Source organism: Pinus tabuliformis, chromosome 2_2 (assembly GCF_031772625.1).
Source record: "Pinus tabuliformis cultivar Carrire ecotype Pingquan chromosome 2_2, CPIR1, whole genome shotgun sequence".
Classification (NCBI taxonomy): Eukaryota; Viridiplantae; Streptophyta; class Pinopsida; order Pinales; family Pinaceae; genus Pinus; species Pinus tabuliformis.
The window spans coordinates 295936472-295953222 of record NC_142300.1 but is presented as its reverse complement, the minus strand read 5'-3'; the positions used below and the strand labels follow the sequence as shown (position 1 = coordinate 295953222).

The following is a 16751-nucleotide window of genomic DNA, read 5'->3' as shown; positions in this document are numbered from 1 at the left end:
TGAAATTTTCAAGTACAAGTTTTATTATATTTTTATTTTTATTTGTTTTCTTGTATCCCAGAGGAACCCAGCAGCTAGTCTGACACATAGCTACTAGTAAACCTCTGGGGGTCTACAGCCTGTTCTCCTCTCCATAAACCGTGTCACAACTAGGGGGATTTGAACCTTGGATCTCTCAGTTTTCTCAAGACTCACATTACTTCGATCACCAATTGAGCTGCCCCCCTGGGACTTCAAGTACAAGTTTAGTCTTGCCAATATTTTCCAATAATAACAGATATTTTCCTCGATATTTATGATAAGTTTCTTTATGGAGTGTTGGTGATGTATTCTCCAAAATGATATTTGCAACACTGATTAATATATTTTCATTTCATTTCCTCACCACCTTCATGACCAATGCCAATGTTTTCCCTGCTGTGTGACCAAAGGTCACTACCGCATCTATGAACTAAGCAGTTGAAGCAATATGATTGGACGGATGAGAAGAGTCATGAAGTGAAGATGTCAAAGAAGTAGTTCACTGCCCTCTTTGCAAATAATGCAAGAATGTTGTTGCCAAGTCTACAATTTGCAAAATCTTCTTTCCACAAGCAAAACACAGCTGCAAACTCACAAAAAATCCATTCTGTCACAAGCAAACTTCTTCCCACTGCTGCAGTTTTCTCAAATCTGCACCACACAAGGTTTTACAAAACTCTGGTCTCTTTTGACTGCCCACAACACTGAAGACACCATTGAAAAAATTCCCTCGAGGTCTTCTTTGAAGTTTGGATATATTTGTGATGAGGAAGGGTTGCAAGATCTGCCAACTTGCTTTTTTATGTGTTTCTTTGCTGTTTTTTTAAGTGCAGCCTGCAGGGTGTGTTTCCTAAGCTAGGAAATGCCTTCTGATCAGGACCTTAAGTTCTGGAATCTGAAACATTTTCCCATTATGGTAAGCAAAGTGAAAAACACTGATCCAGTTTTTGATACATTTCCTAGCCTGGGAAACACATCCAATCCAAACATATTTTGCAGGATTTGCCTGGAAGGTGAATCCAGTGTGGTTCTTGGATTCCTGCACCCATGCTGAACAGGATGCAAGTGTGTGGGCCTGGGGTGCCAGATCCAGTAACTGTGTTGTGTTCTAAGATTCGATCCGTTCCACTTGAAAATTTCACAATTTACTGTGCATTTTTCTGAAAACGTGTTTCCCTACAAAGATTCTTTTTTCTCGTGCGTAATACTTTGCCTGGATAACATTGCTATGAAACATTTTTACTGCAAGGTTTATGCTCCAAATCTTGAGTTAAAGTGCAATCGAGAGTGTTATTTTAGTTAGCAACAAGAATAATATCTGGTTCAAAGGCTACTTTGACACGGGTGCTGAGATTTCAAGTCTCTCCAGTATAAATTCAGAGGTTTCATTGAGAACAACCTTGTTACTATCTCCTAGCAGGTCCATTGCCTAGTGTTTCACCAGGTCTCCCACTGGACTAACTGGCTCTTGATCATCATCAGACCCTTTTAAAATTAATACAATTGACATGAAAATTTTGAACAAGGGTATTTGAAGATGTACTAAGGAAATTTTCTTGTGCTCTGCCCGTAAAAAGTGGACTTTCTGATCTCAGTTTGCAGGAGAACCAATTTTGAATGCAACAATTAATTACTACAAGTAATTCGTATGTACACAGGCTCTGATCTGGAACTTGCACAAGAATGCACTGAAAACGTTTTCTTAACTAGAAAACAGGATTTCCTGTGAACTTTGTAAGGTTGGTTTCTATGTTCTATTTTCATCCCAACATGGGCAAAAGCTGGTCTTAATGAAAAGATTGATTGGGTTAGCTCTGCTCTGATGGACACAAATAAAAGCATGTCATGATTTTGGCAATTTTCAACATGTCACAGATACACAGCTTGACCACATTTTGGAGTTTGAGCCAAACACCAAAGTGTCATAGGTTTATGTTTCCATTTTGAACTTGCTTCTAACTTTTAGCCCAGATATGTTCCGAGTTGAAAGTCAAGCTGTCCTTTTACTCTTGTTTTCACTCGTTTTGCAGAAATATTTGAAATGCATGCAATATCTGATCAAGTCTCCATTGTTGCTTATTGTGCAGGTGATGCTTGCTATCTTAATAGGTTTGCTAACTATATTGACCTGGCATTTCACAACGGTCTATACAACTAACTCAATAAAGAGTTTGGCAAAGGATTTACGACATGAGATTTTGCAACGTCCTATCGTAAAAATGTGGAACATACTCAACTCTACGGTGGAGATTACCACGGCTCAGGTTAAGCTTTCTGAATATGTCATTGGCACTTTTACACCACCGTTGAGTCAACGCCAACAAGTTCAGGTTGAGTACATTTGTATTTTGTTATGTGGGCCTTATCTGGTTTTCTGTATGGCTTGGCACTGCAGACATTCATATCTTTAATTACATTAGATGAAATTGTTATGCTGCAGTTGTACGAGGCAATGAGGGATATCACATGGGCCCTTTTTGCCAGCCGGAAAGCACTGGATGCCATAACGATACGTTACTCTAACGGGCATGTTCAGGCTTTTCAAAGAGATCATAGGAATAATAACACGTTTTACATCTTCTCTGATCCTGCAAATATTTCGTTTAGCGCCTTACAGAATAATGATTTACCCATTTCACCGGTCCCTAGCTGGTCTGACATATCTCCTACTGGCAGCCATGGTGCTAATTGGTACAGGGAACCGCTTGATCCTATGACTGGTGAGAAAAAAGGCCCTCCTGAGCAAGTCCCTCCTGATGATATCATCAATATTGCTGGTACTTCGGATATACCGGATGGGGATGCTTTCTGGCATGTAACAGTGAGTAAGTTTACAGATTCACCACTACTTTCTTCTGCCATGACAGTTAGGCATCCTACTGAAGGAACTGTTGTGGCTGTTGTGGGGGTAACAACGGCTCTTTCCAGTGTTGGTCAGTTTATGAAGGAATTGGTAAATTTGCATGGTGGATATATGTACTTAACATCTCAAGAAGGTTATTTACTTGCAACCTCTACAAATGCCTCGCTTTTAAGCAACAATGGTGTGAAACTGATGATGGCTACAGAATCTAGCGATACTATTATAAGGGCTGGTGCTGAGTGGTTGCAAAGCAAGTATGGCAATGAATGGCCTCTAAATCGACGGGTTCAAGATGAGAATGCCATTCTTGGACGGCATCATTATTATATTGATTCATTTTTTTTAAAACTAAAGAGACTTCCCTTGGTAAGCTCCAATGACTTTTGTATTATTCATCCCTCACATTTTATATTGAAAATGTTATTGTGAATGTATGATTTTATGCGCATTTGAGCACTTACGATGCCTATAATAGTTTGTGCTTCAAAGTGCATTGTGCAACATAGATTTTTCTTGTTCTTTTGTCTTATTGCAAAACCATGATAGCACTTTAGAAGTTTAAACAAGCTGTAAAAAAATATTTGAGACCCCACCCATAATGTTATTATTGAAGCGAAAATTATCCAAACAAAAGGAAAACTTGTGCAAAATGACAAGTAGTGAGCTATGGGGTGGTGGGCCATGCTAGGTCTTATGTTGGAGATGCAGACAATTGTTCTGAATTATGTTTACACACTATCCTTTCTTGAAGATAATTCCTTCACATTGGCTGCTGTATTTAGCAGAGTGCCTCAAGTTTAGCCTTTCTGGTGTGACAGGTTGTTCTTAGGTAGTCACATGATTATAAAGAATTTCAGAACATAACGTCGTGGTATATGCAGCAGCCTATATTGATTGCTTTTTTATATGAGTCACTTTTGTATCTTCAATTTAATTCCCTTGGGCCTTGTTAGCACTGGTATTGGTTTTCTTGAAAATACAAATTTTGTTCATTGACAAATAGTTGCATTTTTTTTTTAATTCAGGGGTTGTTGGTAGGACAGGTTCTTGAGCAGGTCAAATATATATACAGGTACATCTAATAGACAGTTTTTAGTCAAGCAGGTTCACCATACTTGTAGGTTTGGTTCAGTATTTATAGCAAGTATGGGAGGTTGAAGACCTCCAAAGGGTATGGTCAGGTTAGTTTTTGCAGACTTGTATTTTTTCGCTATCTGATCATAGTTTTGGACCCTTTGGAGAGATGTGCATGGATTTCCAATTTGAGGCAAATATGAAGAGTTGATATTTTTAGCAGTGTTGATAATATCGGTATCGGCAAAATATCGGCGAGGGTCCAGAAAACATCTTATCGACAATATCGCCAAAATATCAGCAAATATCAGCAAGCATAAAAATGCATAATATATTCTTTTTTTTTTAGATTTTTAAACATATAAAGCAATAACAACATGAAATAAACACATTGGCACATAAACATGAAGAAAGCACTAATATATATATGTAGTGGATGTAAAATAAAAATGATACATCAAAGGCAATACCAAATCTTGCTAATCCCTGATAATTGTCCAATCAAGGACTCAAATGTGGAGAACCAATACAAAATAACATCACATATATAAAAGTATCTCATCATTGTGAGATATAAACTTATATGTAGAAAATCAAATAAAACTAACAGCTATCTATCTGAGACTAGTGCCCTCTCCCTAGCAGCTATCTTTCTGTGTTGTTACATCATGTGCAGGGAATCTAGATAGACGGTATTTCAATCGCATAACCCCTACTGACATCTTGGTCCCACACAATTTGCATGATAAATATGCCCGATTTTCCCCACCAACAAGCTTCCCATACTCCCAAAATGGGTCCAAGGCTTTTGGCATATTTGTAGTGAACTAATTCAAACCTAGGGCACAAAAAAAAACAAAAAATTGGCATTAAACCCCCCAACACAAAAAATAATAAGTAATAACCACCTCATTTAAAAAAAAATTACTACATTATTTGCAATGTAAATGACAAATGGCAATAAGAGGGTGCATAAGAAAGTTAAAACCCTTGCATTGGCTCATGGGCATGAAAATCATAGCAAATGGAAAAAAAACAAAGAAACAAAATGTTGGTAGGCAAAGAGGCAAGCAAGCATAACCCTAAATCTATGAAAAAATCATTAACATAGGGGTTTTTAAGAACATACCTGTTAACGGAAGAAATGAAGTTTGTCTCATTGTTCTTCAATCTTTGATCCACAAAAAATTCTTAGTTGGTGGTGATAATCGCTGTTTGTTCTTCAATCCCTCCTTGACAACCACCACAAAACTCTTCCCCTTCCTTCTCCAACACTCAAACCGAAATGAGGAAATATTTCCGATATACGGCGATATATCGCCGACATTATCATCACTGATTTTTAGCAATCATTAATTTTAACAGCTTGTGAGAGTGGTCCAATTGACAAGATGATTGCATATTTGAGAAACTAGTTGGGAGATTTGCCTATGGTTCGAGTTTTAGTTGATTTCGAGATGGTGCTATTTTTAGTAGGATTATTGGACTTTTGGATACCAAGTGTGCTATTGAGCACTAGTGTGGGATTTCAAACTATTTTGAGCACTTTCAAATTTCAGGGACTAGTGATTTGGTATGTTCAAGAGAGTACTTGGTGGGCCCACATTGAGTTTACTAGCCATTTTAAGATGCTATTAGCCTTGAGAGGCTCTAGTGCAACCTCCTTGATAATCTTCCTTGCATCTTCCTTGAGCAGTGGGTAGATTTTCACACGCATTACATCAAAAGTGGTTTACTCAATGAGAGGAACAAAACCCATGTTTCATATTTTCCAAAACCTCAAGGTCATTAGAGATCATGTAATATCCCAAATGGGAAAAATTTGACTAATTTTGCATAAATGCAACTAAACCAAATTTCTCCATAAAATTACCATTCATTCAACAGGAAATTGCCATGTAAAATATAACCACTAAAATACGGAAAAATAACAAGGAGGTGAACAAGAACAATCTCAACTTTTATTATAATAGATAAACTGGGGTTACATGCATATACAACCAAAATAGATGAGATGAAAAGCTGACCTCCAAGATAATCTGCTGCACTGTACCGACCCTCCAAACTGACATGAACAACACTGCTAAGCTCTCCTGTGATTCTGGATGAATTCACCAAGGGGAGATGGGTACTCGCCCAATCTCACTGAGTCACCTGAGGGTTTCTGTCTTGGGGCTACACATGAAGTAGAGAACCGGGTTCTCAAACCTCTCATACAAGAAGAAGATCAAATCCAAGATGTCCTCCAATGGCCTCCTCCTCTTTTATAAATATGACGAACCCCTCTAGAACCTCCTATTTTATTATTATTTTAATCATGGAGCACTTTTCCCTTTTTTATTTCAATTAAAATATTCTTTTTAATGTGGAAAAGGGGTAAATTGGCCACCATGCCTCCTTAGATTACTAAAAATCACATCTAACCATACCATCCTGTAGATCTTCTCTTTCTGGTTCCAACGAGCTATTACACTAACCTTAAGCGTAATTAATTGAGTTAGACCCATTAATAACTTTGTTTTTTGAAAGTTGTCGGAATGCAACGGAACGAAAGGCAAACTGTGTGGATCATGGAATATACCAAGAGAGTGCCATCGGACCTCATAAAAACTCCTCAAAACCCCTCCAAAAGCCCTTGGGCTCGCTGATGACGCCAACCTGCACTTGTGACTTGTTTGCCCCCAACTCTGAAAGTCCATCCTAACCATGCCATAAGGAACACCAGAAAAAGGAACATCACAAATCCTCCCGCCCCAAGATTACTTGCCCTCAAGCAATTCAAACCTGTGGACCAATCTAGTGGCCAAATGCAATTGAGACCCAATGCCCAGATCCCATACATACCATTGGGTGATGCTATGCCTTTGTGTCAAACCATTATGAATAGACCCCTCAATGCCTGGATCCCAGACCAATCTTTGACTGACCCTGTCACCAACAAATCCTCCTAGATCCTAGTGCCACCAAGAACAAGCATCAATGCTCCATGGCCCCTGTTGTGCTATAGCTCTGACTGTGAATGCTGCCCATCAACTGCATACCAACTCATTACCTCTCTCCAGTCCAACCCCTCACTTAATCCAATGCCAATCCCACTTGGTCGACCTGTATCCCACTGCGAACTGGGGGATGTAGTATTTGATTGTCTGACATGTCTAGGGGTCCTCGCTCTACTACGCCCTTGACCAAGAATATCACACCATCAGTAGGATACCAACTCATGATCTCTCGCCAATCTAATGCATGGATGCCTATGTAAGGAACAAGTCTACTAGGCTGATATGTGTCCTTGTTCAACTCAGGAGGCTATGCCTGGTCAATCAACAAGATCTGTCTAAAGAAACATACCCCTCTCTATAATAGGCAAAAGTGGGCAAGTTGTGCTACAAGCCCTGTCTATGTACTCCTGGAGAGGGCTGCGGCTTGGAAATACTGCAACTCTATTGGCTGCCACTGCACCTATCTGTTGATTTGGGGTAGCATCGGATGTGCTCTAGGCCTCAAATTTTGCAGGGAGGCTTGGGCACATGCATTCCAAAGAACCCAGAAACCGTTTTGGGAAATTCCACCTAGAAATGATTATATTAAAATAATTAATATTTTTAATGGGGTTCCTAAGTCTAAACTTAAGGAAATTAAAATTTTAATGGGTATTAATCTAATTGTGGGTGTAACTTCTAGAAAAAAACGAAGATCAAGTCAAAACGATCCTAGCCTTTGATTAGGAGTTAATCTAGGCTGTTGGTTGTCCAACAAGAAGATATAATAAGGGGCTTGAGGGTCATTTGGAAAATACACCAAGAGAGACCAAGAAATCGATTTTCTGAAGTGAGAAGCTCTCAGGAGGAAAATTCGATTGAGGAGATTTCTTGCTGTAGAGGGGTAGGGTTAGCTTCTGGAGAGAGTGATTTTCTCAGTCGGAGAATCATCAGAAGAGAGAGGCAGACAGTAATCCAGCAGTGGCAGCGCTGAGCTAGAGGGGTTGACATAGAGCCATGCAGAGGCAGCTCAAAAGCCAGTGAGGAGTCCGAAATTTGCAGAGGGATTTCGAGTTTTAGAAGCCAAGTGCCAGGGTGTGAGACTAGGAGGCAGAAATCGAATCTCCTGGGCAACAAATCGACTAGCTAGAGGATTGATGCAGTCCCCAGAGAGCTTGACGCTGGGCTGACCCAGATACTGTGCATAGGCAGCGCAGAGGCAACCAAAAAAGTCGGGGGCAATCATTCTAGGGGTTGGATCAGTCAGGATTTCCAGTGATAGTGTGAGGTAACCTCACAATTCTTTCTGCCAGTGTTTCTCTCTGTAACTGAATAACCCTGTGAGGTATTCAAAGATGTATTCAGAATTTGCTACTGCTTAATAATAATAAACCCTCAGAGCTGCTGCACCGGTTTTCCCGCATTGGGTTTTTCCGGGGACATTTGTCCAAAAATAACGGTGTCCTATGTGTTTGTATTTCCTTGCTCAGTTTCTATGTTTCAAAATCATATTTAATTTGGTGTAGGCTGCTTCAGTAATTTACTTCAATATTTCAAGAAGAAATTTGAAATAAGTTTGTAATGTAATTTACAATCTAGGTGAAGTAGATTCAGTTGGTTGCAGTAGGATTCCAGAGATTGTTAGATCTAGGAATTTTCACATGGTATTAGAGGGTATGATGTGAAACAGGAAGAGCAGATCTAGCATTGAAGCAAGGGCCAACTTGCTGCAGCAAGCAACAGTTCAAATCCCCTGAGGGATTGCACAGTTCTAGCCAGGAGGGCTATATTTTCGAGGTTGTTTCTCTCTGAGTGAGTCGACAGAGAGGTAAGACTGCTGGATTGAGAATTTGCCAAGGCAGAGGGAGCTATGTAGGTCCTCAACGTGGAGCTAGAGGGACGCAATTTTCTGCACGCTGAGTGCTAGGCAGAAAAGCTGTCGGAAGAAGGAAGCAAATCGCATAGTGAGGGAATACTTCCTCAGTGGTTTCTTGCCGAGGAAATCAATATTTCTCATTTGCTAGGCAACAAAGGAGCAACAGACTTACCAGCTCCATCAGGGAGTACGTAAGCCAGCCTAGAAGCTACGCAGTAGGGAGAAAGAGGGAGCTGTTCGACAGTTTTCGGAGGAGATGGAAACCAGTAGCTTGAGGGATCAGCACAAGTTGGACGGAGCTTCCAACTACGTCATCTGGAAGGTTAGAATGTCTTTCCTTCTAGATGAGCATGCCCTCAAGACGTATGTTGATAGTGTGGTAGCTGTCCCTGCGGATGTAGATTTGCTAAAGAAGTACAAAGTTGAGATGGCGAAGGCCAAGAGGATGATCCTGGATGGATTCAAGGATTATGTGGTATGCCATGTTGCTAGTAGAGGGACTGCTAAGGAGATGTGGGATGCCTTGGCCACATTGTATCAGGGATCTTCCGAGCAGCAGAAGATGTACTTGGAACAGAAGTTGAGATCTGCTCAGATGCAGAAGGAAGAACGTGTGGATCCATTCCTCACGAAGCTGAAGGAGACCCTTGATGAGTTGTCGGCTACGAGCATACACCTTAGGATTTGGAGTTAGTGAGAATGGCTCTAAATTCTGTCTCAGATTAGTGGCAATTCTTTGTCCAGAGTATCTTGGGCAAAGCAGCATTGTCAAATTGGGATGAGATGTGGGTAGCTCTAAAACAAGAAGAGTTGAGGAGAGACCTGGTCAACGTCAAACTTGACGGAAGCAGCGACAGCAGTGGGTTGAAGCCCAAAGTAGAGGAGGATGATAACGCAGCCCTTGCATCGAAGGGACAACCGAGGCAACAAAGGCGAAAGAAGGACGTCTCCAAAGTAAAGTTTTTCAGATGTGGCGAGATGAGCCACTATGCATCCCAGTGTCCTTTGAAGAAAAAGGACAAGGATGAGAAGCACAATCCTAAGGTTGCAACCGCAAAGATCGAACAGGAGGAGGAGTTCGCCATGATAGCCAAGATACCTCCAAGAGGGAGGTGGGTTGATTTAGAACTGTAGTGCGATAGAGCTACAGATGGGAAGGATCCTTGAGGAGCCCACCTCTTGGATTATCACCTTGCTACAAGAGCCCATGATCAGTAGTAGTAGGATGGACTAGTGTCGGATGATGTCAAGGAGTGTCGGGAAGACAGTTATAGTGGCTAGGAGCACCAGAGATTGCGTAGTGCAGAGCAGAGTTGGCAACAGTGCAGATGTCACAGAGTAGAGGTCAATAACAGCGTAGTAGATTCAGAGGGTCAGCGCAGAGACTAGCAGCAATCAGTTCTAGCATTCACGTGGTATCATGCTGAACACAGCTAGTTCAGTAATTTTGGGTGTTTTCAATTGCTTCTCTCAGCAACTGAGTTGCAGTACGAATGCAGTGTTAGCAGCATACTAGATGCAACATTTGAGAGGGAGCTGTAGTACAAATGTAGCATTGGCAGTGTCAAAGGCAGCAATACAGTTACAGCAGCAGGGCAGTAGTTGGTGGACAGCATGTCAAACATCAGCAGCGCAGAGGACGATGCTTCAAAGTTAGAGTAATATGCAGCAGCGGTATATTGCTAGAGCACATTCCTCGCTAAGAGGGAGTGTTGATTTTGGGTAGCATCAGATATGCTCTAGGCCTCAAATTTTGTAGGGAGGCTTGGGCACATGCCTTCCAAAGAACCCAGAAACCGTTTTGGGAAATTCCACCCAGATATGATTAGATTAAAATAATTAATATTTTTAATGGGGCTCCTAAGTCTAAACTTAGGGAAATTAAAATATTAATGGGTATTAATATAACTGTGGGTGTAACTTCTAGAAAAAGACGGAGATCAAGTCAAAACAATCTGAGCCTTTGATTAGGAGTTAATCTAGGCTGTTGATTGTCCAACATGAAGATATAAGAAGGGGCTTGAGAGTCATTTGGAAAATACACCAAGAGAGATCAATAAATCGATTTTCTGAAGTGAGAAGTTCTCAGGAGGAAAATTTGATTGAGGATATTTCTTGCAGTAGAGGGGCAGGGATAGCTTCTGGAGAGAGAGTGGTTTTCTCAGCTGGAGAATCACCAGTAGAGAGAGGCAGAGAGTAATCCAGCAGTGGCAACACTGAGTTCGAGGGGCTGACACAGAGCCATGCAGAGGTAGCGCAGAAGCCAGTGAGGAGTTCGAAATTTGCAGAGGGATTTCGAGTTTCAGAACTCGAGTGTTGGGGTGTGAGACTGGAAGGCAGAAATCGAATCTCCGAAGCAGCAAATCGACCAGCTAGAGGATTGACGTAGTCCCCAGAGAGCTTGACGCTGGGTTGACCTAGATACTATGCAGAGGCAGCAAAGAGGCAACCAGAAAAGCCGGGGGCAATCATTCTGGGGGCGGGATCAGTTAGGATTTCCAGTGATAGTGTGAGGTAAACTCAATTCTTTCTACTAGTATTTCTCTCTGTAACTGAATAACCCTGTGAGGTATTCAAAGATGTATTCAGAATTTGCTACTGCTTAATAATAATAAACCCTCAGAGCTGTTGCACCGGTTTTCCCGCATTGGGTTTTTCCGGGGACATTTATCCAAAAATAACGGTGTCCTATATGTTTGTATTTCCTTGCTCAGTTTCTATGTTTCAGAATCATATTTAATTTGGTGTAGGCTGCTTCAGTAATTTACTTCAATATTTCAAGAAGAAATCTAAAACGAGTTTGTAATGTAATTTTACAATTTAGGTGAAGTAGATTCAGTTGGTTGCAATAGGATTCCAGAGATTGTTAGATCTAGGAATTTTCACACTATCTACACCTCATCAATGGGTAGGCCCAAAGATGGTTGCACCTCCATCTCCAACAATTCCTCCCTCATTTGATCGAAAACTCCACGCTCCTACTGTCTACTAGCCTTCTGCAAAACTACCGCGCCAAGATCCAACACCTCCTGACAATAAGTGTTTGAACATACTACCACCCTGTTGGCTGTCTGTACATCTATCCACTCCTCATCAATTGTAATATTCTAAATGCAAAAATTTGGGGTTTTGTTGAAATTTTAACTCAGAAATACTTCAGATAAAATTCCCATTCATAAGCAGAAGATTGCCTTGTAAAATTTAGCAACGTAGAACTGCAAATAACAATAATGAGCAGAAGGAAATCTCAGCTTCATTTATAATATATATAAACTAAGGTTTTACATGCCAAAACAACTGATATAACTGAGATAGAACTGGCTTCACAAATCTGCTCCAATGTTGCACTGGCCCACCACCAAAACTAAACTGAACTGCCATTGTTGAGCTCTCCTGTGAATTCTGGATGAATTCACCAAGGGGAGATGGGTGCTCGCCCAATCTCTCTGAATCACCCGAGGGTTTCCGTCCTAGGGCTACCAATGAAGTAGAGAACTGAGTTCTCAACCTCTCGTACAAGAAGAAAGATCAAATCCAAGATGTCCTCCTATGGTCTCCTCCTTCCCTTTTTATAAATCTGATGGACCCCTCTAGAAGCCATTATTTTATTATTATTTTAATCACTAGTACCTTTTCCCTCGTTTTATTTCAATTAAAATACCCTTTTAATTTGGGAAAATGGCAAATCGGTGACCATTCCTCCTCCGGTCATTGAAACTCACTTCCCACCATGTCATCTTGTTGATCTTCTGATTTCGGTTCCACCGAGCTATTACACTAAGGTGTTCCGCCAAGTACTCCTCTTGGAATGCCACCTTAAGCATAATTAATTGAGTTAAGCCCCATAATAACCATGTTTTCCGAAAATTGTCGGAATGCAACAGAACAAAAGGCAAGTTGTTTGGATGATGGAATATGCCAAGTGAATGCCATCAAATCCCAAAGAAACTTCTCAAAACCCCAAAAATCCCCTCCAGAAGCTCCTGGGCCTGTTGATGGAGTACACTTGCTCCTGTGACCTAGCTGCCTCCAACCATGGAAGTCCATCTTGACCATCCCATATGGAAAACCAGAAAAAGGGACATGATAAATCCTCCCGCCCCAAGATTGCGTGTGCTCAAGCAATCCATATCTGTCGACCGACCTGGTGGTCCTGTGCAGCTGAGAACAATGTTTTTAAAACCGGAACCGCTGATCGGACCGGTCCACCTAATGAACCGGTTTACCAATTGGAACCGGTCGCACCGGGACTGGTTAGGTCTAAACGAACCGGTTTTAGAAAAATACATTAAATAATTAATTTTTAATGAAACAAAATTATTTTTAAGATTTAAAACCATGATTCCAAGCCAATAGAGACAAAATATGCAAAGTTTGCTCATTTATATACCATGTAAAGGTGAGTATATCAAAATGGCATCGAGTGCAATACATATCATCGACAAAATAGCAAAATACGTATGCAATGAGGCTCTAAATGGCCTATAAAGTCCAAAAACAATGCTACAAGCTATGAAGCCATTGGCCTACTACAAGTCTACAGTGTACAGTGTACACATGATCAATCATCAAGTTCATCACCACTACTAGACACAGGATCATCACTAGGAGCTACGTAGACATCATCTGGTTCGGAGTCTGAGGATGCTTCAGCTTGATCTGCAACCTCAGTAGCAATGCCACCAATAACAATAGAAGTGGACCTAATGGAAGCACGAGTTTGTCGACCTGCATGACTAGTGCCTTCCATTGGTTCTTTGCCTTTCCTTGATGCCGCTACTGATCCTGGTTCTGATGCTGCCACAAAATCTGCTTCATCCCCCGCTAATGCCATGTCGATATCAAAATCAGCCTCAAACATAGGATCTTCAGTCTCCTCCACCCATTTTGATGTTGGATCAATATCGTCCAACACAATGGGATCTAGATCAGGTGTTTTGTTCATCATTTGGTTCCTCCTTAGTCGAAGGTTGTATTGCACGAAAACAAGATCATTTAATCGTTTTTGTTCCAAACGGTTTCTCTTCTTCGTGTGTATGTGCTCAAAAACAGACCAATTGTGCTCACAACCTGAAGCACTGCAAGTTTGGCTGAGGACTCTAATTGCAAACCTTTGCAATTGAGGACACTGGCCACCAAATGACTCCCACCAATGTGTTGCAAAGAAAAAGACATTAATTAGTAACTTAGTTTATAATTTGAATTGTAAAGAATGTAAACAATTTTAACTTGAAAAGAAAAACAAATTGGAAATTGGAATTGCTTACCTGGTTGATCCACATCTCTTGCCATCTTTGCCAAGTTTTTGCCAAAGGTACCACCTGCCATAGTGAAAACAGTAAGTTGTCTATGTATTTCCAACTGGTCTGCATGGGTAGGGACCATGCGCTCCAAGCAATCAATCAATCCAGCTTTGACCTCCCCATCATGCAGATCTCCTAGCCGATCTTTATAATGATACTTTGGGTTCAAAAAATACCCAGCTGCATGTATAGGACGATGGAGTTGATTGTTCCATCTGTTATCAATGATCTCCCATATACGGCCATATTTAGCTAACCTGTCCTTGTAAGCTGCCTGTATCTGCTCCTTTGCCTGATCCATAGGCTCATAAATGTAGCCCATGGTCAATTTTTCCTCATCCACCATCCTTAGCACCTTAACAAGGGGCTCGGTAATTTTCACAAGCTCTACAGTCCTTTTCCAAAAATAATTGTCAAACACTTTCTTTTTGGCGTCTTTTCCATCTTGTCTACGAGCCCACTGAGATTCAGACCATTTTTCAGAATAAAACATTTCATTTTTTGCAAGTTTTTATGTTGACCATTGAGACATTGCAACGTGAGGAAGTGAGTTGCAAATCTTGTAATTGTAGGCCTAACAAGCTCTTTGCCCCCAGTGTTTTCCTCATTAGGTTCAATACCCATGAGTGGTTGTAAATGTATTTTGTAATGCACTTGGCATGCTCTACAGTGTTTTTGACCCACTCCACTTTGCCTATGTCCTCAAGCATGAGGTCTATGCAATGTGTAGCACATGGAGTCCAAAATATGGTCCTATATTTGGACTCAAACATCTTTCCAGCAAGAACATAGTTTGAGGCATTATCGGTGATGACGTGCACAATATTCTACTCCCCAACTTCCTGAATAATGTCATCCAAAAGCTCAAATAGATGGGTTGCATCCTTCACCTTATCAAATGCATCAACTGATCTCAAAAACATGGTTCCTTGAGGGAAAGAAACAAGGAAATTAATGATAGTGCAGTCCTTTTCATCGGTCCATCCATTTGACATTATGGAACAACTTGTTTTGAGCCATGAATCTTTAAACTCAACCAAATACTCATCAATGGAAGATATCTCTTTTTGCAAAAAAGCTCCCCTCAAGTCATGCATACTAGGGCCTTTGAAGCCCTTTCCTGCAGCTATAACAGAGTCCCACATAGCTTGGTAATAAGGTGAGCGAGCAACATTAAATGGGATATCTGAATCATACCACCATCTAGCAATGTATTGATGAGAAGTTTCTTTGCATTGTTTTTTCCAATGTTGATCCAAAGTGGGTTGACGACTTGGCTGGGAGGAAGTGGGATTAGAAGAGGCAATGTTGGCAGAAGATGAGAAATAACTTTGGATGTTTGTTCTCTTTGTTCCTTTTGATGGTTGGCCACAAGAAGGATGAACATAGTGAAAGTGGTCATTGGTGGAAGGGATAGAAGTTGAGTCTTGAATCTCATAATCATCATACCCACTCTCTTTCATGGCTTCTAATAATTCCCTCTTCCTTGCAATGTCATCTTGGATGGCCTTCTCCCTAGCCTTATCCTCATAAAACTTTTCAAGCTTGGAAATGTATTCTGCCCTAATAGGAATTAACACTGCATTTGGTGCATCACATGGCTTTACTTGGCCTCTTACCCTAGCCAAGTGTTGTTTCAATCTAAGAATACCCCCACCTCCAATAGATTTATGGCATAATTTGCATATCATTTTTCCATCAATTACATCACAATGAACCCATGCATTGTCCTTTCCTTTTGGAGCCATGTTTGCTTGAAATAATTACAATTTGCAAAGAAATCTGCCATTTAAAAAAAAAAATTGCAGCTAAGAAACATGGAAAACCAAAGCTAAATTTAGGAAAACAAATGCACATGTAGGCTACAAAATTTGATAGCATAGAACTAGAGATTTGATAGCATAGATGATAGAAGTGAGAAGTTTATAAATTTATAACACAAAAAAATTTAATTCATGGACAACAGTGAAATGAGGAATTTTCAAGTGAAAATCCTTACCTGGAAATGCAAACTAGCTTCCTTAGCCTCCTCTTGAAAATGCCAACTCCACTGACAGCTACAAACTATCTCCAAAATAGCTCCAACTCCAACTCCAACTCCAAGCCTCCAAGATGACTACTCTAGCAAAAAATCAACACTCTCCAACCTCCCAAGCAAACTCACAAACACTCATAAACACTCCAAATGAGATGTGTGAGACAAATGAGAGGGAGAAGGGCCTCTTAAAGGCTTGGAGAGGGTCGTTTTTGAGGGAAAAGACCCTTACTTTCCCTCCAAAACCCCTAAACGACCTTGGCTAAGCCGCTGCGTGGGTCCTCTGCGGGCATGGCAGGTAACTGGTCGGTTTGACTACAAACCGGCCGGTCCCGTCCTAAACCGGCCAGTTAGGACCGGTTAGAGCCAAAAATACGCCAAACGACCTTCCTGATCGGGTTTTTCAGCCGGTTCCAACCGGTGGCCTTGCTGACCGGCTGGTTTGACCGGTTACCAGTTAGGAATGGCCGATTTTAAAAACACTGGCTGAGAACCAATACCTTGATCCCATTCAAACCACTGGGTGATACCATGCGTCCTTGCCAACCAACCCCAAATGGATCCCCTAATGCCCGGATCCCAGACTAAACTCTAACTCATT

General features: G+C 41.0%; 1 protein-coding gene across 1 annotated transcript in view; it reads left to right on the top strand.

The window, feature by feature from the left end:
- LOC149192479 (histidine kinase 1-like) overlaps window positions 1-16751 on the top strand; it is a 360562-nt gene that overhangs the window by 34621 nt on the left and 309190 nt on the right. The window contains exons 2-3 of the mRNA XM_089404623.1: window positions 2109-2351; window positions 2462-3250. Coding sequence (XP_089260749.1) covers window positions 2109-2351; window positions 2462-3250 — 1032 coding nt within the window. The remainder of the gene's footprint in view (window positions 1-2108; window positions 2352-2461; window positions 3251-16751) is intronic.